This window comes from Phalacrocorax carbo, chromosome 1 (assembly GCF_963921805.1).
Source record: "Phalacrocorax carbo chromosome 1, bPhaCar2.1, whole genome shotgun sequence".
NCBI lineage: Eukaryota > Metazoa > Chordata > Aves > Suliformes > Phalacrocoracidae > Phalacrocorax > Phalacrocorax carbo.
Window position 1 is genome coordinate 64,015,331 of NC_087513.1, and position 26,170 is coordinate 64,041,500.

Here is a 26,170-nt window from a genome sequence, read left to right on the forward strand (position 1 = left end):
GTTATTTCTTTACCCCCTTGCTTAAAGACAAGCAGGTGGCGTGGCCCGCCTCCCCCGCTCCGAAATGAGCGGTTTGGCTCGGGAGGTCACCACGCTGCCCTCTCCATGGGCGACGCCACCTTTTGGGACTCACGAGGATTTCATACACACAGACACACACCCCCGCCGGTGCGCTGGTGCCGTCCCGCACTCCCAAGTTGCGGGGGGGGGAGGCAGGGGTGCACTCGCAGGCGCGGCGGGCCCCGCCGCGGGGCAGGCGGCGAGGAAAGCGGTACGGAGGTGCGGGGATGTCCTCGTACCACCGCCTGGGCCGGGGCGTTATCGCTTTGCTGCCGCCCACCGCCCTCCTCGCCCCTCCGCGCCCGGAGTTGGTAGGCGCCGTTTGGCGGGGCGGGCCAATCGGCGCGGCTCTTGCTGGGAGGTGGCGAGGGTGACATTGGGGGGGTGCGGAGGTGCCATCATGCTGGCGTCGCTGGGGCGCTCGGCCGGGCGGCGGCTGCTGCGGGCCGGGAGCGGCGGCACCGGGCTGCGGCGGTGAGTGAGGAGAGCCGGGCGGAGGGAGCCGGGCGGCGGCCGGGCCGGGCCGGGCCGGGAGTAAGGTGGCCGCGGCGGCGCGTTTGTTGCAGGGCGGGCGGCGGCGTGCACATCAAGCCGCGGTACCGGCAGTTCCCGGAGCTGACGCGGGCGCAGGTGGTGCGGAGCGAGGTCCTCAGCGGCTTCATGTGGTTCTGGATCCTCTGGCACTTCTGGCACAGCTCGGACATGGTGCTGGTGAGGCCAGCGGGGCGCGGCGGGGCGGGCGGCCGGGGCGGGCCGGGCCGGGGCGGGCTCTGAGCGCGCCTCTCTCCCAGGGCCACTTCCCCTACCCCGACCCTTCGGCCTGGACGGACGCGGAGCTCGGAATCCCGCCGGACGACGCGGAATAGGCGCCCCCGGCAGCGCAGCGCACCGGTACGGCCCCGCCGCCCCTCCCCGCACCGGCCCGGCGGCTGCGGCGGGGCCGGGCTGGGCTTTGAGCGGCGCACGCAGAGCCTGGGTCGCGCTGCAGCCCTGCTTCAGAGCCCCCGGCTCTGCCTGCTGGCCGCCGCCTCTTGGTGCTGCTGGAGGTGCCCCGCTTTCAGCAATCATTTGTCCACTTCCAAAGGTAAACGTGCCGAAAGGCTGTTGTACAGAATGAAGGTGTTTGTTTGCACCGTCTGTTGTCTTAGTGCTTTTTTTTTTTTGCGTGCCTGAGAGCTCGAGCCCAGCTTGTCTCGTTTTGGCAACATAAGCCTGCAGTGTAACAACTTATTTTTTGATGAGTTGCAGCTTAACTGCTACCAGTTCAAAATTATTTTACGCTCTTCTGTAGTCCCAGTGTTACCCAACCTTGAGACATGATCTCTCTGTTTCTAGAGAGATGCCTGTGCAGTTGTCCCCTTAAAGGTTTGAGGCTTCTGCTTTTTTCATATTCTTTAATAGTCCAAGCTCTTAAGCCACTGTGTTGCATTATGGCTGTAAAACCAAGAGCTCCAACTACTGCTGAAGGTGGCAGCATGGGCACTACCCCCGCCCTCACTGGCGGGAAAAGGATGAGTGAAAAGGTTCTCAGGATTCTCCTCTGTTACTTACAGGTCCCTGGAACTAAAGAGGTCCCTGGAACTAAAGCTTTGGCTCCTTGGTCCTTAGTTCAATAAAATTTACCTGTAAACAATCTCTAAGCTAAATTGTACTTTGTTTTTGAGTGCTGTAGGATTTCTGGAGAAGCAACGTTACAGCTTTAGAGGTGGGGCACTTGAGTCTGTGTCATCTTCCATAATGCGCTTGGTATACAATGCGCTGCCCCAAGGAAATAAGGTGGTACATCCATGTTCAGCGTGTGATTTAAAACTTCCATGAATGCATTATGCATTGTAGGTAAGAACCCCATCATTAAATCTCTGCCAGATAACCAGTAAAATGGGCGAAATGAGACTCATGCATATTAGAAGGGCAGGGAAGCTGACTTAACTGCGTTTTACTGAAATCTCACTGCCAACTAACAGTTGGAATAACAGCGGCCATAGAGGCAGGGTAACTTACCCTGAAGAGAACCCAGACCAAGCGGTGCCAAGCTCTCCCCCAGGAGAGGGGAAGGAACCACCCTTAGATAATACCCAAGTCCAGAAAAATCCTCTGAAGCAAAACACTTTGCAAACATAAAAGTGCGTAAGGGCTAAGCACAGCAGCCAAGGAGGCAGTGGTCTGGCGTAGGGAAGATGAAGGGAGGTGGGTTGCTCTCCAGGCAGCCCTTGGTGGCTTGTTTGGTTTGGCTTTTTTTCCTTCTAGTTACATTCTAGAGCAACAACATCAAAGTAAATTTTTCACTCTCCTTAATCACCTTAGTTGTACCTCTGGAACTTCACAGAGAGGAGGAAGGGTTGTGAATTACATGATAAACCACCTCCTTCAGACTTTTCCATGCAGTCAATCTTTATTATAGCAGTATTCTCATATTCACATCAAGTACATAGAACTTTTTGCCTTTTATATAATACAGAGTTCTTTAAATAACTTTACACAGAAATAGTTTTCTTCAATCTGAATTCAGCTATCAAATTTTAATATGTTTTAAGTCTCCATGCTCTCTAACCAAACTGGACAATATTTCCCATTGTACAAATTTACATGAGAAAAACTCCAAAGTACAAATGAAGGGACAACAAAAGTAAAGAGGGAAGGAACAAACAAGAAAAATAAGTTGTATTGGCAATTACAGGGGAAACTTGAGAAGGAAAGAAGGGAAGTTGCCATGGCCTATGTAACAGGAAACCGAAAATAAACATTTTGTTACGAATTAAAAAATAAATACAAGTTTCAAAACAATTACTCCATTGTAGATTTTAAAAAGCAGCTAAGGAAATCTACTAACACAATTGGTTTTCTTTAAGTAACCAGACCGGACCTTCCACTTCGCAGTCATAAGCCCCTCACAAACCTCTGGTGGTCAAAAAAAAAAAACAAACGGCTGAAAGGAATGTGTTAGCACAGAGTTTAAATTGGTGGGACATACATTTCATTGCACTAAGGAACAAACAAACAAGAAATCAAATCTGTATATAAATTTCCCTTTCCTCTCCTTACTAGATACTTCGCCTCTCATAAACAAGCCTCTGTATTATGAGGTAATGCCATTGTCTTGACAATATATAAAAATAATCCAGTTTAAAGGATATAGATCTGTGTATCTATAAACTTTAAACAAGCCAGTCCTCTCACTCCCCCATAGGCTCTGACTACCAAGTGCTACACCTTCCATCGCTTTTTAATGAAACGTATGCATTGTGCCTCTTGTGGAAACCCCCAAGAGACCAGTGCACCTTTCCTAATCTAGGAAAAGCGGCGTGTGCCCAAGTAAGAAAGAGACAGTGCAAGTAATGCACAACAGATTACAAACACGTACTCCTGCTCCTTCAAAACAAGGCAGAGTCACAGAAGGCAACAGTGGCCAGCCTGCATGGGTTTTGAAAAGGGATCAAATTAGGCAGCTGAGGACTGATGACTTTTGCCATCACGTAAGGAAAACGTCACCTGCCCAGCGCAGGGAGACCATCGCTACACCTGAAATAGGCCGGGGAGGGAGGTTACAACTGGAGGAACTACGGCCAGGAGGAGCTTGTACTCGCAGTCAGGACGGCTGCGGCGCAGCTGGGTTGGCTCCTGCGTCCCGAATAGCGGCACACCCTGCTCCAGCGGCACTGGTCAGCGCTGGATCCCAAACGGGTTTCACAGGTGGCAAGAAGTAGCAGGCAGGACTCTCCCTGATCCCAACAAACTAGATCAGAAGAAAAGCAATGCTAGTCTGGGTTGCCAGCGCACGCAAGTTGGCCACTGTCAGGTTTCTGTCAGTTGAGAAGTGTGGAGAGGGGGAAGGAGGGGAGGCAGGTAGGACACAAGGCTCATGAAGGAATGATGTGCATATTTTTTTGGTTGATTTTTTTTCTGTTTTTTTTTTTTTTCTTTTTTTCCTAAAGGTTCACAGCTTTGAATAAAAAAAAGCACATTTATTGCACTTACATTTTATTTTAGACAGAGTTAATTTAAATTATGCCCTCGGACCCCTCCCCCCCTCCCATCCCAAAATAACCCAACACCCAAGTTTGGTCCATTTTGCCCCCTAGACCCAACACCCATGCTCAGACGGTGGGCTTCATTTCTTCCCATGTTCCACTGAACTTCCCAAACACACAGATTTTTGTTTCAGCTAGGGTGAATATACAAATGCAACACAGAATGACATATATCAAAACAAACCCCAACCATTTTCCAAACCCAAACAAAAAAAGAAAAGTTATTTTTTGTGTTTTACTCACGCAAAAATAAATGTCACACAAGGCTTATTCTAAAGTACAGCTGCTGCAAACATGACAAACTAGACAAAATGACTGGAGAGGCCACTGTTGGCTCTTAAGGAGGCTGGATGAGCTGAATGCACTGCTGCTGTGATGCTATGAAGCAAACGCCTAGGTAGTTCAGAAGTTTCTAAACACTCCCATCAGCTCCTTTCTCTTAGGGAAAATAGTTTCTTTGTGATTTTGTTTGAAAACGGACAAAACACCATCTTCTCACATGTACTCCTAGTGCAGAATTTGGGGTAGGTAGAAGGATTCCAGATAGTTCCTGGAATGTTAGTAAAATGTTTTTACACTTTGCTTTCTAAAAGGAATAAAACCAAACTAAAATTGGTCTGATATATTTTGTATGAACTGTGCATTTAGACATAACTTCATAATTCACACTTACACCCAAAGTCTCGCCCCAAAGTAAAAAAGGAAAAGATCTGAAAAAGCACTAATACCAAAACCCGATTATTTTGTCCTTTATGGACAAGCAGGTTAAATATGACACTGGTATGTAGGTACTGCCAGAGGTCTACGTAACCGGTTTGAAATTTGAACAGACCAAATTCAAACATACTGGTTGTCTCTCAGCTGACAAGACACCTACCATCTCCCATGGTTAACGTGCAATAACAGTATGCGATCGCTGAAGAGTAACTGCAAGAGGCCCATGGAAGAACTAAGGAAACCTGCTGATCTTCCAGAAAACAAAATTAATTGCACTTTCTGGGCCAGGGAATTAACTGTATGGTCTGGTATCTGTGGACTTTGATTACATGAGTACCAGCCGTCAATTCCTCCTCATCTAGCTCTTGTTTTTCATCTACCATCTTGTTCCAAGACTCTATGACAGTGTAACTTTGGGCCTCTTCAGAGCTTTCTATTACCTTTCTTTAACAAGATCTTTGTGTCTTTCGAGGGAGAGAAGGGCTTACTTATTTTTAAATTAAATTAATCTCATTTCACTTTTGACAGAGCAGATTTCGAGCAGCAGGTTTACTGTAACTGAATTAGGTATCCTTCAATTCCTAGCTTTGAAATGATCACAGGTATTTTGGGGAATGCTCTTTGCCCTCCTCGCTCCTTGACAGAAGTTTACCAACTCCAAACTACCTATCTATAGTAACAGCTATATACAAAACTACTGCATCAGAAGTAAACCAAAGCCACTGCTCTAGTTACAAAGCACCTGGTTTACATTCTGTTGTACTTTTTAAGGTTGCGAAGGCACATGATCATTTGGCAAACTGCAAAGACTGTTTAGGGGATCCTATGTAAACCATTTAGCAGAGGGTCTTGGTATCTCTCTCTTCTAAAGAGGAGACATATGCTAATTTTCATCTGAATTTGCTCTTGGTGTACTCTATATTCTGCAGTTTTTACAGTTTCCTCCTTCCACGGGTTTGTAGTTATTTACTGCTGTCATGGAGCTGACTTTGTAGCTTCAGTGTTAGCATCCTTGAAACTTAAACGCAAAGGAAAAGTTCTAACAACTTTGCTCTGCTCTTCTGGTGATTTTCTTTACTAGGTAAGAAGTAACAAAGCAATGAAGAAAGGTTATTTAAAATGCATGCCGAAACAAATATGAAGTGCAAACACATGTTAACGAGGCTGCAGTAAACAGAAAGTTTCATAAAATTCTATGTGAAATACGTAACAGAAAACCAGAACACCCAGCACCTTCAAAGTGACGCCGTAACAGTCCACTCATGCAACTGCTTTTTAACTGAACTTGACTGTACCTAAAAGCTTTGCCTGTCGCATTGTGCTCCTGGTGATACTTTTTTCAACAAACAGAAGACATGTTGTCTACAGTACTATGAATACTTTGTGCTACACATGCTGCACTCACAGTCAAGAGGGAAAGAAATCCATGGGCTGCAAAAGTGTGAAATGTCTACATGCTTCTTCCCTAAGTTTAGCCCCTGCAGCTATCAAAACTTCAGCTTGTATTGTTTGTGAGGTTTCTGGGGATCTGGCTTCCCCAAATGTTCTGTAAAATCCTGGATGCAGTTACCTCACCAGGCAAACACAGAAACAAACTTACTCATGTGTGATCTTCAGGGTATTTTTTTCCCTGATTTGGGCATTTGTGGAAAGATGTGGTATTTATCAACAGTCAGCATTTCACTCATTTTATGTCACAAAGGCCAAATTCTGCCCCTACTGAGCACATACTAATCCAAGTGATGTTGAGAGGCCGAGGTAAGATGGCAGTATTTGACCTCAAACATTCTGCATCATCATCAGCTACTACAGCATTCAAGTACAAGAAAAGATGATTTCAGGTAAGCAGAAGTGGACTCACTTAGTGACCTGCATAAGTTTGGCAAAAAGGAAATGACTGGGCTAATTGTATCTGAGGGCATGTAGGGCTTAATTCACGCAGAAATTACTTTCAGAATAACCAGGCCTCTATGCTCATACCATCTGCTTTAAGCTTGCTACAATTACAGAATCGTTTGGGTTGGAAAAGACCTCTAGGATCATCAAATCCAGCCATTAACCTAGCACTGCCAAGTCCACCACTAAACCATGTCCCTAACCACATCTACACGTCTTTTAAATACCTCCAGGGATGGTGACCGAACCATTGCCCTGGGCAGCCTGTTCCAGTGCCTGACAACTCTTCTGGTGAAAAAAATTTTCCCAATACCCAATCTAAACCTCCTCTGGAGCAACTTGAGGCCGTTTCCTCTTGTCCTATCACTAGTGATTTGGGAGAAGAGACCAACACTCGCCTCGCTACAGCCTCCTTTCAGGTAGTTGTAGAGAGCAAGAAGGTCTCCCCTCAGCCTCCTCCAGACTCAACCACCCCAGTTCCCTCAGCTGCTCCTCATAAGGCTTGCTCTCCAGACCCTTCACCAGTTTTGTTGGCCCTCTCTGGACACGCTCCAGCACCTCAATGTCCCTCTTGTACTGAGGGGCCCAAAACTGAACAGAGTATTCAAGGTGTGGCCTCACCAGTGCCGAGTACAGGGGCACGATCACCTCCCTGCTCCTGCTGGCCACGCTATTCCTGATACAAATTATACAATGTTCCAGTTCCAGCAAATACACTGCAGGAAACCATCACATACTGACAGGGAAGGTGACTTCTAGCTGTATGGAAAAGGAAAGGCGGAGGGGAAGGTATATGAGTGGTTAATAAAGACATGAATAGCTGGGATTGGTAGTTTTGCAAACAATTATTAGATACTAGATACCATAAATCTAAAAGCAGTATGACTGTCTAGATGTTTGTCCCAACACGTGCACACAAAATATGTACTAACATTTCCATACAATGGTACGTGCTTGTAGCTGGGACACTGCAGAGAAGCTTAAGAAATTTGGTGTAATAGACATGAATGCATTAGTCGTTTCAGTTTACCTCCTTCATCCCACTGCAATACAGGGCACTCAGTCCTTCTCTACTCTTATCTCCCCATTCACTAAACATCTACAGGGAACCCTTAAGACTGGTTCTGATGGCATGCAAGACATCCAGAAAAACTCCTGAAGGAAAAAAAAATATTAATAATCCCAGTTATTTACAAACCAAATTTCTTCCAAGGTTTTGCATGAGTGGGACCTCTTACAGACAAACACACATTACTACAGCTATCTGGAGGGAAACAAACAAACATGAAAACCAGTAGAAATGCCTACGGAAAGAACGTCTCTAAACAGCAGCCAAACAACTTGCACATTCCTCAGGGGAAAAAAAACCCAAACAAAACAGAAAAACAAAACTAGAAACAAACAAACCCCAATTAAAAAAAACCCAGAGATCACGTGTTACGTATAAAGTGCTTTGCATGGACAAGGATAGCCATTTTCCTTGTGCTTTTCCTATGGGCTCAAGAAGCATATTGTAGACTAATGGATAATGAATCTTCACAAAAATAAGTTCATTTTAAGCAAATATAGAATGAAATTCCTAACAGTTATAATTTAGCAGACAACCTTCTGCCAGCATGACCTTGTGGAAGGAAACTAGGGCTTTTAACAAGCTCTGTGAAACAAACAACTGTTGAACCACCTGTACATACTTGCTCCAATAACAGTTTCTTTCAAGGGAACATTAATTTCCAGTATGCCTGACACGTACAAATTAGGCCACAGCCCATACAGGGGCTGGACCTATGTGCGGGGTGGAAGGAGAACAAGCAGTGACTACTTCACCCTCTGCGATTCTGTATCTGTGAATGCTCTCAGCTGCCTGCTGACCCTGTGGCCCCAGGCTCCTTCCACCTCTTCCATATTGGCCTCAGACGATCACACCAGGGAGCGCTCCGATTTCACTGGTCTGCACACCACCGCTCGCTCATTAGCTTCTCCACACTGGAAAGTGGCTATTGCTACTATTTAAATTCCTGCCAATCTCAATAAGGAAAAAACCTTACAGCATCTGAAGACCCACAGCAGACAAGAAAAAATTTGTGCTTTTTTTGTTTTGTTTTTTGTTTTTAAAATGCATCCTGTACACAAAATCAATTCTATTCATGTACCAACATGAATCACTTCATTCTTGTAGTGACTATTAAGTCATTCACTATTGCTGTCTTGCTAATGTTTGTGGAATTAATATGAATACACAGTATTTCAGTTATAATTCCCACTTCAGATTAGTCCGGTCCCTATAACCCCAGTAAATATTTACTGACAAACATAACAGACTACCAGCAACACCGCAGAACTCCAGGGTTTTAAAAGCACGTTCCACCACCAATGTGCGTTTCTCCCTTCGCCTGGGAGCAACCTTCTGCAGACAGTCCAACTCTCCTAGGGAGGGAAGGACAATATCCTCACACAATACACCCGTGTTTAGCACGGACACCACATTCACACACATTTAACTCCTTCATTTATTTGTCATGATTTTGTTTAACACCCCCCACCTCCCCCCAGCAAGAACCTCCCTGCTACAGGGGGGTTGGTTCTCCTGCCTCACCTGGAGTGGTACAGGGCAGATATGAATCAAATTCTTTAAACTTCTGTCTGAGCTTGAATTTCTTTCTAATGTGGTCTGACTTGCCTCTGTACAAATAATTTACATGTAATACCACATACCAGAGAACTCTGCAAACAGATCACATCACAAGATATTCTACTAGAGGTAAACGATGTGCAGAACTTTATGAGTTGCTTTTTCCCTGACTGGGTAACTTGTTAAAAAGCTACCAACCATTTGAAAACCAGGAGTGGAGGACAGGAAAACAAAGCACTCTAATGGAGATACCGCCACCTTCATCCTAGTTTGCAAAGTGTGCAAAAGGGAAAGACAAACAGAAGGGAAGAGATGACAGGGAAGAAGGCAATGAGAGAAGTAGTCAGCGTGGATCCAGCAAGTACCGTTCTATTTTGATCTAACAACTTGCCATTAGGACAAGATGCTCCACATTTATACACACACTTATCAGAGGATGTTTAGTTAACAGGATAAAAATCCTTTAAAAAAAAGCTCTTGAAAGTACCAAAACATAATTTTCGGAATGTCTAATTCTAGGGGGTTTTGTATTTGTATTCAATTTAACCTGAGAACTTTTTTCCCCATTTATGAAAACATTACATATTGGTAAGGTACCTGGCATTAACCTGCACCCTCATTTAAAATAAAACTTTTAAAGTAGGTACATACACCATTCACAGTCTGTATCAGGAATTCTACAGACTTCAGATGCTGTGGTAGCATCTTTGATAAATACAATGTATCATATGATACAAAAGAAAAAAAATTAAAAAGAGGACAATCTCGCTACATTTTTTAAAAAAAAACTTCAGTTTGTTGCTGGACCAACAAAAGAAGGATCAACCTAATCCTTCTAAAAGACGTTGTATATGCACACACCACGAAGATACTGGGAAAAGGAAAAAGGTTAAGGTTGGTGGTTGTTGTTTGTTTTTTTCAAGAAGTGATAACGTAAATCTGAAAAAAGGTGCAGCAGCATCCCCTTTTCCTTCAGATTAACCTCTTCGTCTTTAGAGTAACATCTTCTCCAGCTCCCATCACCCCACACTTTTAATTTTACTGGTATAAAACCCAATAATATAGACAGATTTAGGTGTTTGACATTGTGATACAGTGAAAAGGGGATACTGCATTGTCCATAAATCAGTGAGTACACCAGGGGAAAAAAAGATCAGAACAGAGGTTGATTCTTTTAAATGAGCACTCATCAGATTTTCAGCCTCTGATGGTACATTGTTAGAGGGAGAAAGCCGACCAGCAGACCATCCAAAGCAAGTCTCCTAAGTTGCAGCAGCAGTTCCATCCCCTCATGCCCGAGCACCACAGTCAAACCACGAGCGCCCTCTCCTCTCTCCTGGGAATGATGCCAACGGCACAGGCAGCCACTGCGGGTCTCTGAATGCAGGTGGTGGTTTGTGTTGAAGGAGAAACACTGGCAGCAGAAGATTCTGGTTCCCAAAAAGGTACTTTTTCCCATTGTGTTGGACCGGCAGTTCATTCTGCTCCACTTTTAAGCTTATGGATATCTTTTCTAAATTACTTTAGGTTTTGCGGAGCAGAATAGAGTTTTGATGTTAAGAAACTGTAGGAACACAAGACTTAAATAACAGAGTGGGTGCTGCCATGGTGCTGTGGCTACTTGAATGCTGCAAATTCTCCTGTAGAGGGAGGACAAGAGCTTGGTTTAAAAAGGTGATTTCAGTTACTAGGTGGTCAGAGATTTTCTCCAGACTAGCTGAACATTAGGCTGAATATAAAAGATGTTAAAAAATGCAAACTGTTAAAATCAAAGCACAAAAGAATACATAGTGAGTGAACATTGAATACAGACCCAGCATATTTTACTGAAAAATAATTTCTTGAAAGCAAGCTGCACCCATTCTTCCCAGGACAGAGGTATAAAAGTTCAAGCAAAGTCTAATTCATCATGCATTTGAAAATAAAATGTGTCAGTTTAATTTTAAACTCCCTATTGCAAATATCTCCTCCTGACAAGCAACAATTGCAATAAATGTGTCAGACTGCAAAATATTTTCTATTCTGCTGTAAAACTGGTTTAATAACAAAGAACTACTTGACACACCCGTTAACCTTTAACGACTATATACAGTAAAGTGCCTGAATATTAAACCAGTATTAAAGAATGCTAGAATCTGATTTAGAGACCAACATAGCAACCTACTGTGTGAAAAATTAGGAACGGTGAGATTGTCTACTCAATCCCAGACCAGAAATTAGGCCTCACTAATAGGGAGGACAACAAATAAAGGAACACCATGCTTTCTTTAGAACTGCTGAATAAACAATAATTATATGCAGTGCTTTCATGTACAACAATCTCCTGAAACTCTACATAGTTTATTTAGTGTCAGCATGCCGTAAGAGAGACTGGTAGTCCCATTTCATAGATATGAAACTACAGTTCAGAGTAAAATTGCTGCCCAAAGTCTTATGAAGTTTGCCAGAGCCTTCAATAGAAGCCAAAACTAAGACACGCATCCTCTCAGTCTTACACTTTAGCCAAAGTATTTCCCTGCCACCCACAAAGAAATTGTATTCTACAGGATTTTTAGGGAGGGATGTCCCACTATGCTTAACCAAAAGGACTCTGAAGCAAGAGAATAAGAAACATACATATAACTTCCCCATGTTGGGTTTCACGTGAATTTTGAGTTAGTTTATGCCCCTTCCTTGAGAGCACTCCTCAGAGCTCTCCTAATAGCAGCGGAGTGACAGGCAGACATAAGAGACTCTTTGTTCAGTTCAAGAGGAGCGTGTTGAATGCCATTACATCTAAACAACTGCTCCCTATCTCGATGTCCTTCCATCCTTTCCAGAGCAAGCGTTTTGTTAGCTTTTTTTTTCCTTAAGATTCTTATTCTGAATATTGGAAACAAACCAGAAATATCCCTGCAAACAGAATTTTAGCCTGGTAGCATTAATTCCATGGAATGTCTTGCTCTATAAAGAAGAGAACCAAGAAGAGTGATCAGCAGTCTGTGTGGGGAGAGGGAAGAAAAAGACATCTACAGGGCCTGGTAGGAACAGCTGATCTAGCTGATCTAAGGGAGCATGAAGAAAGCAGGGAGAGAAGGCTCTGAGAACCATAGGAAATGAGAAGGGAGTACACCCAAAGTCTAAAATAAGGGTGTCTTGCACAGGGGGATGTGACGGACCTCAGACTCTGTGTGTCTTGATAGACAGCAGTGGTAGGTTTAAGTTATAACAAGAAAAGAATAAAAATGTTATGACGGATCTAACTGCCTATTTTACTAGTTCTACCTACAGATAAACCATTGCTCTAAAATACTGTAAATACTTGATAATTTTTCTTACTTCTCTCTGGCACATTTCACCCATCTCCCCACTCTCTTGACAGTATCTTCTAGAAACACCTCAATTTTTGTACTATTTTCTTTTTCTTTTAAGAAAAGGACAAAAAAGTCATCAAGTATTGCCTGCGAGGCTAATTTTTAAGAATGACATTCATGCTTAGCTACACTTGCAAAACATGCTCTACTTAATTTATTTTTCCGTCTGCGTTCCTAAACTGCTGATTAAAGATCAATTTATAAACAAGAGATTGCTCCCTCATTACTCATCTTGTCCTTCTGCCCATTTCTGGTAATAATTCAGCTTTTAATAGTCATACAGGGATTTCAGAAGATAAAAGATGAATGATTAATTGGGAAAGGGCAGTGGAAAAACAGGATCAGAAGTCAAGAAGCATTTCAGATAGAATGGTAGCTATAAAAAGGTGATTTTCAGACTTTTCTTCCATTTAAATAAAACCTTAGTAAAGACATTTTTTTTGACAAGCTAATGTTAAAACTCTCCTTTTAAAATTCAGGTGCTAATCTGATCGCAAATCAATAGGAGACCAAAATAGGTAACATGTTCATCTAATAATGGGATTACGTTGATTGAACGTGTATAAAATGCAGTTACCAGTAACAGCTTTCCCTAGATGAGGAATGTAGGTGGCTATACCTACCCACATACAGGAATCCTTCATCCTGCTAGGTGTCGACAGGGCTTTCTGAGAAGTAGCTAAAAGGCTTAATGTCACCCTTTCTATTCTGAAGATGTAAAATATCTGTAGCTGGTTCTTTTATCTTCTGAAAGAAACTCCATCTGTAGGAGTGGGAGAGAGAACACAGGCAACACCTTCCTGAGACTTAGATGCATACAGATAAATAAAGTACCTGAACTGTGAATTCACAGTTCTCTAGCAGGACAGGAAGGTCTTGCCGTAAAGCAATGAATGGACGAAACGAAGACAGCTTTAGGAATTTACCCTGATACACCCCATCCTGCAGGAACAGGATCACCCTGATTCTGCCCTGCTAGGTCTTTAAACACCATTCTGTAATGGCCAGTGCTAATGTAAACTGGGACTACTGCAGTCCCACATTCCCTCCTACCTGAGCTGTACAGCAATGACCTGTCCCTTGGGCAACACTGACCCTGAAGCAAGATGTCTCAAGGAGCTCACCTAGCAAATGCTAGCTTGGGCTGGTGGGCAAGGGGAGTTTTCTAACCAGTTTTTGAAGAGCTGCTCTGCTGGTGGTAGGAGGAAGCCCCTCAACTGCATGGAATGGAATCAGAGTATCTGCCAATGCAAGGCTAAGGAGCTGGGCCACAGCTGCTCCAAATGAGATTAGCTTACCATGAATCTATGAAACAATATACCTAGCTATTTGGGATGTGAAAAAACAACAGACTTTTATTCATTGTAAGCCCAGCATCTGATGTGCTTTTTACCATGCAGAACTTCAGATACTTGCTTTGACTGGTAACAAAGAAATTCCTTTCCAAAGGATGGATAGCATTTGAAAATCTACACTTCCTACAGAGCCCTTGAAAGCTAGTTGCTACAGTCTTTTCACGCTCATCACATGCAAAGCAAGTGGGAACTATTTTAAATGCACATTTTCAAAAATCTGTACTAAAAAGATGATCAAGTTCTTCCGTGTTGTGTCCAAACAATATATAATATGGTCTGCCCCTCATTCTTGGAAGGATTTTTTAAGATGCAGTTACCGGACTCTCACAAATTTATAAGCAATCTGGATTCCTGAGGTCACGAAGGTAGATACAAGACATCTTAACTGTACTCCTTATGCTGGGGTAGATGCCATGTTTCTCAGAAGAATCGTAAGGAGAAGAATCATTCTGTTCCAGGCCCATGCCAGCCTTGACTACTGAGGTAGAGTGTAACTGACTCAAAGGGAAACACCAAATTCCAACACCTTGCCTGGACTAATTCACAGACACAGAAAAAAATATGACAAAGAGGCAGTTTTCTTTTGGATCTTGTGCTCATCTTCTAGTACGGATGCCATCCACTGGCTTAATAGTAATTTAGAACATACCCTGATGTGGATAATTAGTATCCTCAGAAGAACATACAGCAGCATTTATGAGGATCTGGTCCTTCTGCAAGGTACCAAGACAGATTTTGGTTTTATACTGAGACACAGGGAAGTAAAGAAAAAACAAGGAATCTCATATAGTATAGACCAAACCTCCAGAAAAGCCTGGCATACTACAGACCTGATTTCAGAACTGATAGGTATCTGTTTCTAAACTAGATAGCCGAGTTGCATCTTTGAGAACACTGACCCAAATCCGCAGGTGTATTTAGGCACCTTCACCCTACATATGCTCCCAAATCTCATTGAAGCAGCAATTACAAACTACAGAAGTTAAACCCCTAAATACATTTATGTCAGATAACAATAATGATCCACAAAAAACAACCTTCTTTTAGGCTTCATAAAATGTTTAGTGAGAAGCCAAGATCACATTATGGCCATGGATCCCAAACTGTGCTTGAAGTATAAGAACAGGTGACACCGGAAGAATTCTAATGCACTGACCATACACCAGGAAATGAGGCCAAATGGGACTGGCAGCATTTTTTCACCCCCCATAATTGTAGTTCCTATAGCACAGAAGAACAATCTTAACAACAGGGAGGATAACACTACTCCAAGGAATAACTTGATTGAACTGATCTGGCAGACCTGAAAGAGTAAGCCTGGGCAGGGCAGTGATGGTGTTTCTGCACTCTCTGTAACTCCCTGTGTGGTTAAGCTTTTTCTGCCTGGGATGGTACATTTCTAGATTCTGCAGGAGAGCCAGCAGCATCCTCTCGTTCTTACTGAGATGAACACTGTAGCCTGTACTGAATACCATACCCCAAAGCTTAAGAAGCATTCCCCTCCTCACTGTCTAGAATAAAAAAACCCACCACATAAGTAAAAGAGGAAAACTGACTTAAATCCTGTTTGCATTTTAAGATAAGCCTGCCAAAATGAGGTGAAGCTACCAGAAAGATGGGAAACATATTTTCTAGAACAATAACAACTTTCATCCTCCATAGAGATAGATTTCAACAGCTTTCTCGACTAACAAAAAGATTAGAGAAAAGTTAGTTCCCAAACTGTTCCAATAGCAGAAGCCAAAAAGACCATTAGAATCCATTAGAAAAAGTGGAAATTGCCTAAATCTCTTCAAGCTCTCTTACTCTGCCTACTGTTTTAAAAGGCTCAGTTGCCAGACAGCAGAAAAGAAAACCTTTTTTGAATTCCTGATCTATTTCAAAAACCTATTGCTAACAACAGGCAAACTGCTCTATAAGCATGCGAATCAGAAGCCATTAAGAACGCCCCTGGCCCTTGAAGTCCTAACAGGAGCAGCAATAGCTTGTTTCCAATGCAGAAGACTCTGTGACAATTAATAGCTTACCAGTTTAAAACAAACAAAACCACACAACTTATTTCAAAACATGCAAGAACACAGTCAATAACATTATTGTTTTCATATCTGACATCAAAGACTGATATAACCTGAACCACTACTCTGATTCACCCATTCCAGAGGAATGCTCTGGAGAAAAATATAATCTTTGAAGTGAGCTGACAGGATCTTGGTAAGGTGTCTAGCTTTCTCAGATATCTAGCCTAACTGATTCACTTCTAGTCAGACTAGCAGCTTTTACATGGAAGTGAAAAAAACAATTCGTCATTGAACAGAAGCATGTTCAGTGGTATTCTTAACAATATTAAAACAATTAAAATGTTTCATCTTAACAGAATTCATGGTGTAATACTGATTTCCATGAAAACAGCTTCTTTTCTAAATCCTCTTTTCCTACTATGGGAGTTAGCAGCCTTCTTCTCTTAAAAAGTATTTGGTTATGCTCTTAATTTTTTTTTTTTAATTTTGAAATCCATACTAATTGAAGGATACAGGCACCATTACCAGTATCATTCTTGCAGTTCAGCAATCACAGATTTAGAATTTCTTCTCTGTTGCATTGTAATAGAACATTTTGAGATGGTCTAAACTATAGCAGGTCAGAGTAGTTAGGCAAAGATAAAAAGTAAAAAAAAAAAAACCCACGCCACCATTCCTCTGCAGGAAGAGATGTTCTCTAACCAGCGCTATTTTAAACTTCAGCTTTCAAAGTAAGAGTCACACATCACTAAGGTCTGTCTTTGGATTCTGTGTTTTATCTGCTCACTTCTGCTGACCACAAGAAGTTTTGACTATGCTCAGCCTTGAAGCTAAGTTTGTTTTTCTGATTGTTTCCCACATATGAGTAGCATTACTAACCAAGGAATCTAAAGCCTATTGCTTAAATATAATGACCTCAAATGAAGCAAAAAAAAAACCAAACCCAAAACAAAACCAAAAAACCACCATAGCTTGAGTAGATTAAAATCAAACACACCCCTGAGTAACTAATTCCAATCAATAAACTAGGCAAAATGACACAGGCAAGCAAAAATGACACCCAGTGACCTGAAGAGGATTTTTGCTTGTTTTTGAAGTGACTTCCCAGTTCTCTTATGTGACCTTATAATTCTTCTTGTGCCAGCTGCTCCCAGGGTATTCCTTACCAACACAGACTTTGTGCTCCGGACATTCAATGCCCAGTGCTAGGAAGTGAGTCTTCGTTCCCTCTGTAAACCTTAAAAACATAGCTGGTAGGAACTGAGAACGCACACGTGTGTTGCACGCACGGGAACACACCAGCACACAGACATACAGGCACAAGCTTTCACATTTCTTTTCAGTGTACTGGAAACCCACCGTATCCCCCTGCTTGGATGGGTGTTTTTGGAGAAGCACAAGCATATAGACTAAAATCCTCTGTCTGGAAGCCAGCCCGGTTTAATGAGGGCTCAGATGCACTGCGGTGAATTTTTGGCAATGACCGGGCCAGAAGCTCAATGGAGGCAAGAATCTAAAACAAGTAGAAAACAAGTGATCAAATCTGTTGTTCCAAAGCTGTAACAGTCTCTTAAAACCAAAGGCAGAACATCAATTAACTATAGAAAAATATTTATACACCAATTTAAACAGAAACTTTTAAAAATAGATTACTGCATTGCACTCTGATGTTTATATCGTCAAGAAGTTGAAAAGGATATTTTGGGAAGAAACTGCCTCATCTTCCCCTTTAAAAGGGCATGTTGATTTCTCTCTGAAACACAGTGAATGTAGTTGCCTTTTATCTGTAAACAAGGTATGCAAGGTACCTATACCTACCACTGCTGCAACTAACACAGCTTTGGCAGCATTTACCATAGAGCCAGCAGGGGGAGCTCCTTATTTTTTGAAAATGCTTTGGTTACATTCAAAAAACAAAAAAATAAGCTCCCCCCAAGCTTTTAGAATCCAAACTTTTCTCAGCAGACATGATAAATCAAGGTTTGCAACAAAACTACCAGTTTCCCTTCATAAAGCCTGGGGGAGAGCAACGAGGAGCATTCAAAGATTTCTGAGAACATACACAGCAAGTTCTAGTTTGTATCTCTAATTACGATTATTAATTTCACTGTCTCCCAGTTGAAACTTTCTCAAACACATAAATGCTTTTCCAACTACACAAGCCATTTTAATACCTGCTTTTTGATTTGAAAATTAACATTTTTAATTAAACAGCATTAACCAGGTACTGAACCAGTACTCTTACGAAGTCATGCTATATAGCACTAGTCAAAAAAAATTTTGAACTGGCCAGTGAGTTCATACCTGATCTTTATTTTTAACATTTGAATTGTAAAGGCTACTGAGAATTAAAAAGGAACATCTCTCACCTGTGGAAAAAGGGGTCTCTCATCTCTTTTCTTTTTTAAGCATTCTGCTATTAGTCTCTTCATAGCTTTTGGACAGTTGCTCCGTACTTTGCTGAGGTCTGGAGACAGGTATCCTCGTCCCACCATAAAAATTATCTTTATTTAAGGGGAAAAAAGATGAAAGGGGAAGAAGATGAGTCCAAAAAACAAACAGTAACAAATTATTAACGTTTTGCTAGACCATTTTAGTCCCAACAGCAAGTTTTCTGTTCCCAGGAAACTTTATCTGGTATTTAAATTACCAAGTGTCGAGTACTGCTTGCCAACCTATTCAGTACAGAGAAAAACTTGGATTTTTCCTCCTCCTCCAAGGACAGGAGTTTCATTTCTGTGAAACTTGAATGCTAGTACATCGTTACAATTTATAGCAATAGCCACCTAAGAAAGCAATGGCTGTTTGATGTTAAAAGCTGTTACAAAACCAAGAATAAGCAACTCTGGCAGGAACAGAATGCCTGAAAACAAATACTCTGTAAAAATAAATATTCTGTTTTATAATATAAGTCAACAGCAAGTTCAGGCTGAAAGGTATTTTAAGAAACACATGAACTTCAGATATTAAGAACTCTTACCTTTTGAGAATTAATTGCTTCCTATAGTTTTCTACCACAAAAGCTTATTCTTTGCAACTGACCACCTTTCCCACCCCCCACAAAACAAAACCCACAAAAGAAAAAGAGAAACAGCCTCTCCTCTGTAGAAGAGGAGACAGACAGGCTTTGTATATTTACAGTAATTCCTTTAACACGGAAGGCTTATATTTCACCTAAGGATAAAACTTAAGCATAAAACAAAGTAAACGAATGGAAAGGAGAAAGCAAAGCATAAATATGGTTAGTATTCTCTTGGATATATAAAAAAAAAAAACATCAAACATCATCATGTCAAGCCAAGGTCAAATGCAATGTGGTTTGAGTACTGCGGTTACGCTGACGCTAAAAAGCCCTTTCAAACTAGCTAATCAAAGATCCATTCATGCTGCAGCAGATAATCACTACCTTTCCCAAATACTCAGACAGACCCAGCAGGTGTATCATACCTTATATTTAATGAAGTGTAACTATTCCATATCTTGACACTGGCAAAAAAAAAAACCCAACAGAAAAACCCTACATCTCCAGCAAGCTATACACGTTATTTATACTAACACAATCCTGGTCCTTTTTCAACTTTCTGATTCAGTCGCATCTGTGTTGGCATTGAGGAGGAGTAAAAGACTCCCATATGGTTTCTTTAGAAATCCCCGTGTGCCAGAGCAGCATTTCATAGTAAAGACTTGTCTACCCTGTCCCTTACCTCTGCTGCAATAAGACTTATCATCTAGAAGTTACTATTTTCTAAAAAAATTACACTACTTCAGTTGAAATTATTCAAAAATCATTATTATTTGTTACCAATACTATCTTTACATTTAATATAGGGATTAAGCTTTTATTATAATTAGAGGAAAGAGAATACCACTACAACAACAGCCCTAGCCCATCTAGAAAAATCTGTTAAGGTGAGAGAAATACTCGGAGGTGTAACAAGAATGATGCTTTGCTCACTAAGATTCTTAGTTATCTCATAGTAGCTGACGTAGATGCACCACCATACAGTGAGCAACATTTATGCCTTTTCAGGCAATAGACTGGGAGTGACAAAACTCAAGATATTAGATCACATTTTATATGTTGCCTTCACTTGCAATTTAAAATTTGTTTCAGCACTCAATTGTGAGCACTCACAGCACTGGGCTCATCTTTCAAATCTCAAAAGGTAAAAACAAAACAATGCCCAATTACTGCTTTTAGAAGGCTATATCCATCTGGCCAGGAATCTGGACATTCCCCGTCTTTCAAAAGGAAAAAAATATTAAAATTAATAATAATAATAAAGGAGTCATTCCAAATTTGATGAATTGGGATGAAGTGTTCTGACAAATATGGAAGCAGCCTTATAAAATGGCATTCACAGATGAACGTTGCTATGGTTGCAATTCTCAAGTACTGACAGTGAAAAAACAAGGGATGCGGACACAGATAAAACATAAATATATCACCACCCAGACATGGAATAGTTTACACCAAAGATCTTGATGCATAGATACTATTTTCAGATTAGACAGAAATCATGAATTAGATATGCCTTCGTAAACGTGCCTATCCTGTGGAGATATATTGCAGGCATGTGGTATCATTGGACTTAAGGAATATTTGTTCACAATTAAGTAATCTTCTTGCAGGATTCACACACTCTGGAAAGTCATATACTCCATCACGAAGGATTTGAGAAATGCTGATATCCTGAAATTCAATTAGATGGTGCATGCATTTCTCAAGATTGAAATGAACATAGAACATTCAGCGAGATGACTGCTGTTCCATTTTGTCCTGTTTCTGAACGATTATTCAGTGCAAGGGTGGGGCGGGGGGAAGAGGAATAACTGAACATATGGAGGATCATTTCGCCTTTGCAGAACTATTCTAAACCAGATTACTATTAAGTAACCTGCTCTCTCCCTAATAAGTATCCTGGCAACAAGCTCAGGAGCTAAAACTCTATACTTAAAAGTAAAAAAGAACAAAACAACACCTCAACAGAAGTAAATAAATTGGCGCTACATGGCTGAGGCAGATCGAGAAAATGTAGAAATGCAATCTCATAACATCAGAATCAGAAACACAAGTCAAACACACAAAACGTCAGGCTGTGCATTTCACAAGGCTGAATCATCTTTGTTTCAGGCCACACTGACTGAAGTCAATCCCGTCCCTTCCCTTACCTGGTCCCTGTTGTTGATGTTTAAGTATGGTAACTGTCCAGTCATCAATTCATAAAGAACAATCCCAAAGGCATACACATCCGACTGAAAGCTATATGGGTTTTTATCTTGCATCCTAATAACCTCTGGTGCCTGTACCATAAAAGGAAAGAATTAGTTTTTATTTCATGATGTCAGGCTGCACCTTGTATACCAGGAACAAAACATGGACTTGTCCAGAGTATAACAGGTGTAAGGCCCACTCTTGCCTTCAGGCAAGAGTTACTGGGTCCTAATATAGAGTGGATGTTGATATGAATCTCAAAATTCATTGGTTCATTTTAGCTAGGTGATTCCTTTATTACTCTATGGCAGAACAAAATAACCTTGTCTAGACCAAGAAGTTACTTTGAAACTAGAACAACAACAACACTGAAAATAATGCCAACTAACAGAGCCTTCTTTTTTGCAGGGAGAAAAGGAGAAAGTGGAATTGCACAGGAGGTTGTAACTATACTTCTTATTAAGACTTAAGCAAATTGTACAGCCTCTTCAGAGTAACCATGTTCGAATCCTTAAAACTTAAGAGCACCTTGCTTTTGGCTGAGCTAGTTCCCTCTGCTCCTTTGCAGGACATTTTCCATGGCTTTTCTCATCACCTTCTCCTCAACCCTGGGTTAATGATACCCTTTTTCCTTAGCCAGCATTTTCAGTTTAAACCTCAGAATAAAGGATAAAGACACTAAAGTCTTTTTGCTAACTACCGGAAAACATGGAAAGAGGAACTGAAGAGCATTCCTTTAGTACTTCATATTACTGCTTGGCTTTTCCATATTAAAACAGCTTGTAGATGTCAGTGTGCTGGAGGGACAGTCTTAGAAACTTTGGCCAATGGCAATCAAATGTGTTGAAACAAACACATCGCTTCCCCCTTGCTTACCATCCATAGAATAGATCCAGATAACTGTTCAAACTGATGGGACCCGCTCCACCGTGATTTCACTGTAGCTAGACCAAAATCACCTATTTTTACTGTGAGGTCTTCATGAAGAAAAATATCTAAGGGGGAAATGTTAAGGAAAAACAAACAAGTGGTACTGATCCTGTCCTGCAAGAACAATAAACAGCTACAAATTTGCCTTATTAGACATTAACAGTTTTAACCATCTACCAGCACTGAAGAACGTTTTCATATAACACAGGTTCTAAGCAGCCAGCATGGTGAATTATGGTACTTAAGGGTTTCCTAAGTAATGACTGGGCCAAGTGCTGAATAGATCATGGCCCAGCTGGCTTTCTTGAAATGCCAAGTACTTTCTTGAAATGCCAAGTACGAGAAAAGCTGAAAATATTCTGTGAGTGAACTGGTATAATCTTTCATTACATGTAGAAAACCAAATGATGCAAAAAATCTTTCTGATAACCACAATAAAACTTGCTACGTTATTGCAATCACATCAATCAATACATATAGTAAGTGTTCCTTACTTTGCTACTAGTGATATCACCCCTTCTCAATGAATTTCAACTCAGCAAATATTCACATATGAACAGCTTTTCACATCAGTAAGATCATTTATGGCAGGAAAAAAACCCAAACCAAGAATGCTGTCACGTTCTGCAGTCATACCTCTGGGAAAGGATACTATTACTCTTGAGGTCTCTGTGGATGATTGACTTGGCATGCAAATAACTGAAAAGGAACATCATAGATTAGGTGGGTTAAATGATATTTCACTAATCAACAACTCAAAATTCACTGTATCACTGAAACACAAATCCTGTAGATATTCAAACCGCACATTTTTATCAAGGTGGTAAAACCTCAGTTACCCATGGCAGTTCCTGCAACAGTCACAGGAAAAAAAAACAAAAATAAAGCTTAGATTTCCAGCTCAAACCTGATGCTACTGCAGAATGAAATAACAATTATGCACCAACTTCTGCTTTTCAGTTCTACCTCAATAGTCAGAATAAAAATAAAAGAACTTCTATAGGTTTTTGACATGCCTTCAGTGCTGAACGTTCTGCCTCCCAGCCTTAATGGTGACTGTCAAGACAGTTTGCGGGCTAGGCACAGCTTCAGGTAAGATGTTTCTAAATTGCAGGAGCTAAATGTACTTCCCAATCTCAGCATGCATTCAAGTATGCTGACTGCTTTTTAGTATGGGACTGGAAAAAAGATCCCAATTGCAGACTGAATAAATAAGATTGCAGGGAACACAGAGGAGAGTACTTCCCCCATGGCATACATATGGCCTAAATTAGGCAACTTGTCTCCCATGGCTCTTTGTTTAGTCAGTGAGATTGTCACAAACCTGCTGGAAAAGCCCCAATTTATGTCTCTGCTTTGAATCATGCTCAAAAACTGCTTTTGCATCTCCACTACCTACAGAGGGAGCCTGGGGAGCCGAGCAAGCTAACAGAAGGCTGAGGCTGGTTGAAGCAAACACCTCCCCACCTCTTGACTGAAAATGTAATAGAACACTTAGTAGAAAAATGGCACAATTAACTGCACTCATCATAGTGGTTTTCCAGCTGGAGGGTGATTTCTCCGATCTTACATCAGTGTTCTGATTTTGACACACAATATTGGGCTAGTTTTGTAAATTGTAACTCACTCAACTGCCTTCTATAGGAGTAAGGATTACTTACAGTCCTTAGAACAAAACAGGTATGTTTTCTTGAAACGCTGAAATCTATTATTTAGAGAGCTACAATACTTAAAAGGAGAAAAAAAATTATTCTTTTTGCTAACAGAGCAGTCTGCCTTCTGCATTATCTTATAGGATTCTGTGCTTTCATCCACAGGTTGTATCTTTTTAAACTACATTTTACCTCCTACCATAAGACTATCTGCACTGTGAGGATCATAAAGCCTGGAACCGAAATCTTTGCTCACAAGATTGAAAGCTTAACTACACTGTAGTTATCTTTATTCTATTACCTCAGACTATATTTTCTTGATGATTTGTATTTCCCCTACATTCCAAGAAAAGAACACAAAGTCTATTTTACTAATCAAAATAATAAACACATCACAAAGTGCTTTGATTGTCAAGGCAGGACCCTGGACTTGGAAAAGTGAGCAGATCGCTGGCCTTATTTGCCAATGACAGTCAGAGTGTGAAGGGGGTAAGTAAATATTGCTGCAACACTCATTTGCAAACAAGTAATATGATACTTACTCCATGCCTTGTGCAGTCTGTCGTGCAATATCAATTAGTTTGATCATTTCAAATTTGGTCTCAATGATGTGTAGATGGTGATATAAGCTGGACCCCTCACACCATTGTGTAACAATAGCCAACTGGGGTTTTGTTGAATAACCCATGAAAAGCAGGATATTCACATGTCGTGTTTTCCTGTTGAAAAAAAGAAAAAAATCGGGAGGAAATCAGGCGGATCGGGAAATCAGGAAAAAATCCAGGCAGATCTACCACAGTCTAAATATGTACTTCCAAACAGAAGTTGATGGGTCAATTTTAACTTTTACTAAGACTAGATTCAGTTTCATGAATTATTCCAGCAGTTACCCCTCCTTATCCTGATGACATGGAATAGCTATTCTGGCATATGCACTGCTTCCTCCTGCTTTTGCAAGCAACCCAGCACAGGACTGCTCACAAGATGCTGTTACCACTAGGTCCCCATGGGAGAATGACTGTTTGCCGACAGGTCTGCTTTTGTGTAGCCCCAGTCCAGCTATGAGATGTTGCTGCCCATAAAGAGGACATCCAGAATGAAATTCTAGTCTCAGAGGCTTCCAAGAAAGACAACCCCTTTGTTCAGAAACCACCAACACACTTCCTTGACACGGCTTCCGTTTTTCTCAGTGCTTTATTTGACAAGAATTTTGTACTCTCTATGGAGCTAGCATACAAGAAAGGATGGAAACAGGTAAGAAAACTATACCTCAGTAAGGTTATGACATGAACTTGTTTCCAAATAGCACTGGGAGAGACTGGAGTTCACCACAGAAATTTGGTCCAATTAAATCAAACCTATTTCAAAGATGAAGCAACTCCAGACAGAAAAACTTCACAATACAGAGAATATTATCTCAGTAGATATCCCAGTAGATTCAAGGCCTGAAAGAATCTACTGATACAAGGTGACATCTGAAAGATTCTCCTCACCCTCCAGGAAAAGTCCATCACTTTCTTATTGTCATCAAATAGACAAGAACAACTAGCTACCTCCAAACATACCAGTGAGATATTACAAAGATGAGGCATCTAAAAGCTCTGGAGTATTTCCTAGCTTTCCCAGGGACTAAGGAAAAATAAAAGCAATCTTCTTCCAACACAGCTAGGTACTGAAGGCAGTCACTGTTGATGAAACCTGACAGACCAAGCTTAAAACCCGTGGTAGCTTCCTAAATCTATTCTGCTGCTGAAGATGGCAGAGCTCTTTAAACTTTATTTTATTAAAAAAAAAACCCAACAAAAAAAAACACAGGAGCCTAGAGTGTGAACCCCTTTGTCCTCTGTGCTGGTTTTGGCTGGCATAGAGTTAATTTTCTTCATAGTAGCTAGTATAGGGCTATGTTTTGGATTTGTGCTGGAACAAAAATGTTTATAGTACAGGGATGTTTCAGTTACTGCTGAGCAAGACTTACACAGAGTCAAGGCCTTTTCTGCCTCTCACCCCACCCCACCAGCGAGCAGGCTGGGGGTGCACAAAGAAGCTGGGAGTGGACACAGCTGGGACAGCTGACCCCAACTGACCCAAGGGATATTCCACACCATATGACATCATGCTGAGCATCTAAAGCTGGGGGAAGAAGGAAGTGGGAGACGTTCAGAGTGATGGCGTTTGTCTTCCCAAGTAACCGCTACGCATGATGAAGCCCTGCTTTCCTGGAGATGGCTGAACACCTGCCTGCCCATGGGAAGTAGTGAATGAATTCCTTCTTTTGCTTTGCTTGTGTGCGTGGCTTTTCCTTTACTTAAACTGTCTT

The 26,170-nt window shown here is 41.4% G+C and overlaps 2 protein-coding genes across 4 annotated transcripts in view; one reads left to right on the forward strand and one right to left on the reverse strand.

Moving 5' to 3' along the window:
- Positions 1–377: 377 nt before the first annotated feature.
- Positions 378–1,693, forward strand: NDUFB2 (NADH:ubiquinone oxidoreductase subunit B2). Of its 2 annotated transcripts, none has more exons than XR_010373852.1 (4): positions 378–534; positions 627–771; positions 852–1,144; positions 1,614–1,693. XR_010373852.1 is itself a non-coding variant. In XM_064457283.1 (4 exons), the coding sequence occupies exons 1-3, from the start codon at positions 461–463 to the stop codon at positions 924–926; spliced, it is 294 nt and encodes a 97-aa protein (XP_064313353.1). In that variant the 5' UTR covers positions 378–460; the 3' UTR covers positions 927–951; positions 1,614–1,693. The 2 variants fall into 2 exon arrangements, 1 of the variants encoding a protein (XP_064313353.1); XM_064457283.1 differs by having other exon boundaries at positions 852–951.
- A 737-nt stretch (positions 1,694–2,430) lies between these two features.
- The window catches only part of BRAF (B-Raf proto-oncogene, serine/threonine kinase), an 87,810-nt gene continuing 64,070 nt past the window's right edge, over positions 2,431–26,170 (reverse strand). For both annotated transcript variants that reach the window (XM_064457226.1, XM_064457236.1), the window contains 7 exons: positions 24,396–24,572; positions 22,854–22,900; positions 22,148–22,266; positions 21,229–21,360; positions 18,426–18,560; positions 17,416–17,569; positions 2,431–10,970 (listed from right to left, as the gene is read on the reverse strand). In XM_064457226.1, coding sequence (XP_064313296.1) covers positions 10,948–10,970; positions 17,416–17,569; positions 18,426–18,560; positions 21,229–21,360; positions 22,148–22,266; positions 22,854–22,900; positions 24,396–24,572 — 787 coding nt within the window. In that variant the 3' untranslated portion in view covers positions 2,431–10,947. The remainder of the gene's footprint in view (positions 10,971–17,415; positions 17,570–18,425; positions 18,561–21,228; positions 21,361–22,147; positions 22,267–22,853; positions 22,901–24,395; positions 24,573–26,170) is intronic.

Bases quoted from the DNA above. Each gene is read 5' to 3' on its own strand.
- NDUFB2 (XM_064457283.1), top strand. From the start codon at position 461: ATGCTGGCGTCGCTGGGGCGCTCGGCCGGGCGGCGGCTGCTGCGGGCC. The intron at 535-626 runs GTGAGTGAGGAG...CGTTTGTTGCAG, and splicing joins GGCGGCACCGGGCTGCGGCG to GGCGGGCGGCGGCGTGCACA. The intron at 772-851 runs GTGAGGCCAGCG...CCTCTCTCCCAG, and splicing joins ACAGCTCGGACATGGTGCTG to GGCCACTTCCCCTACCCCGA.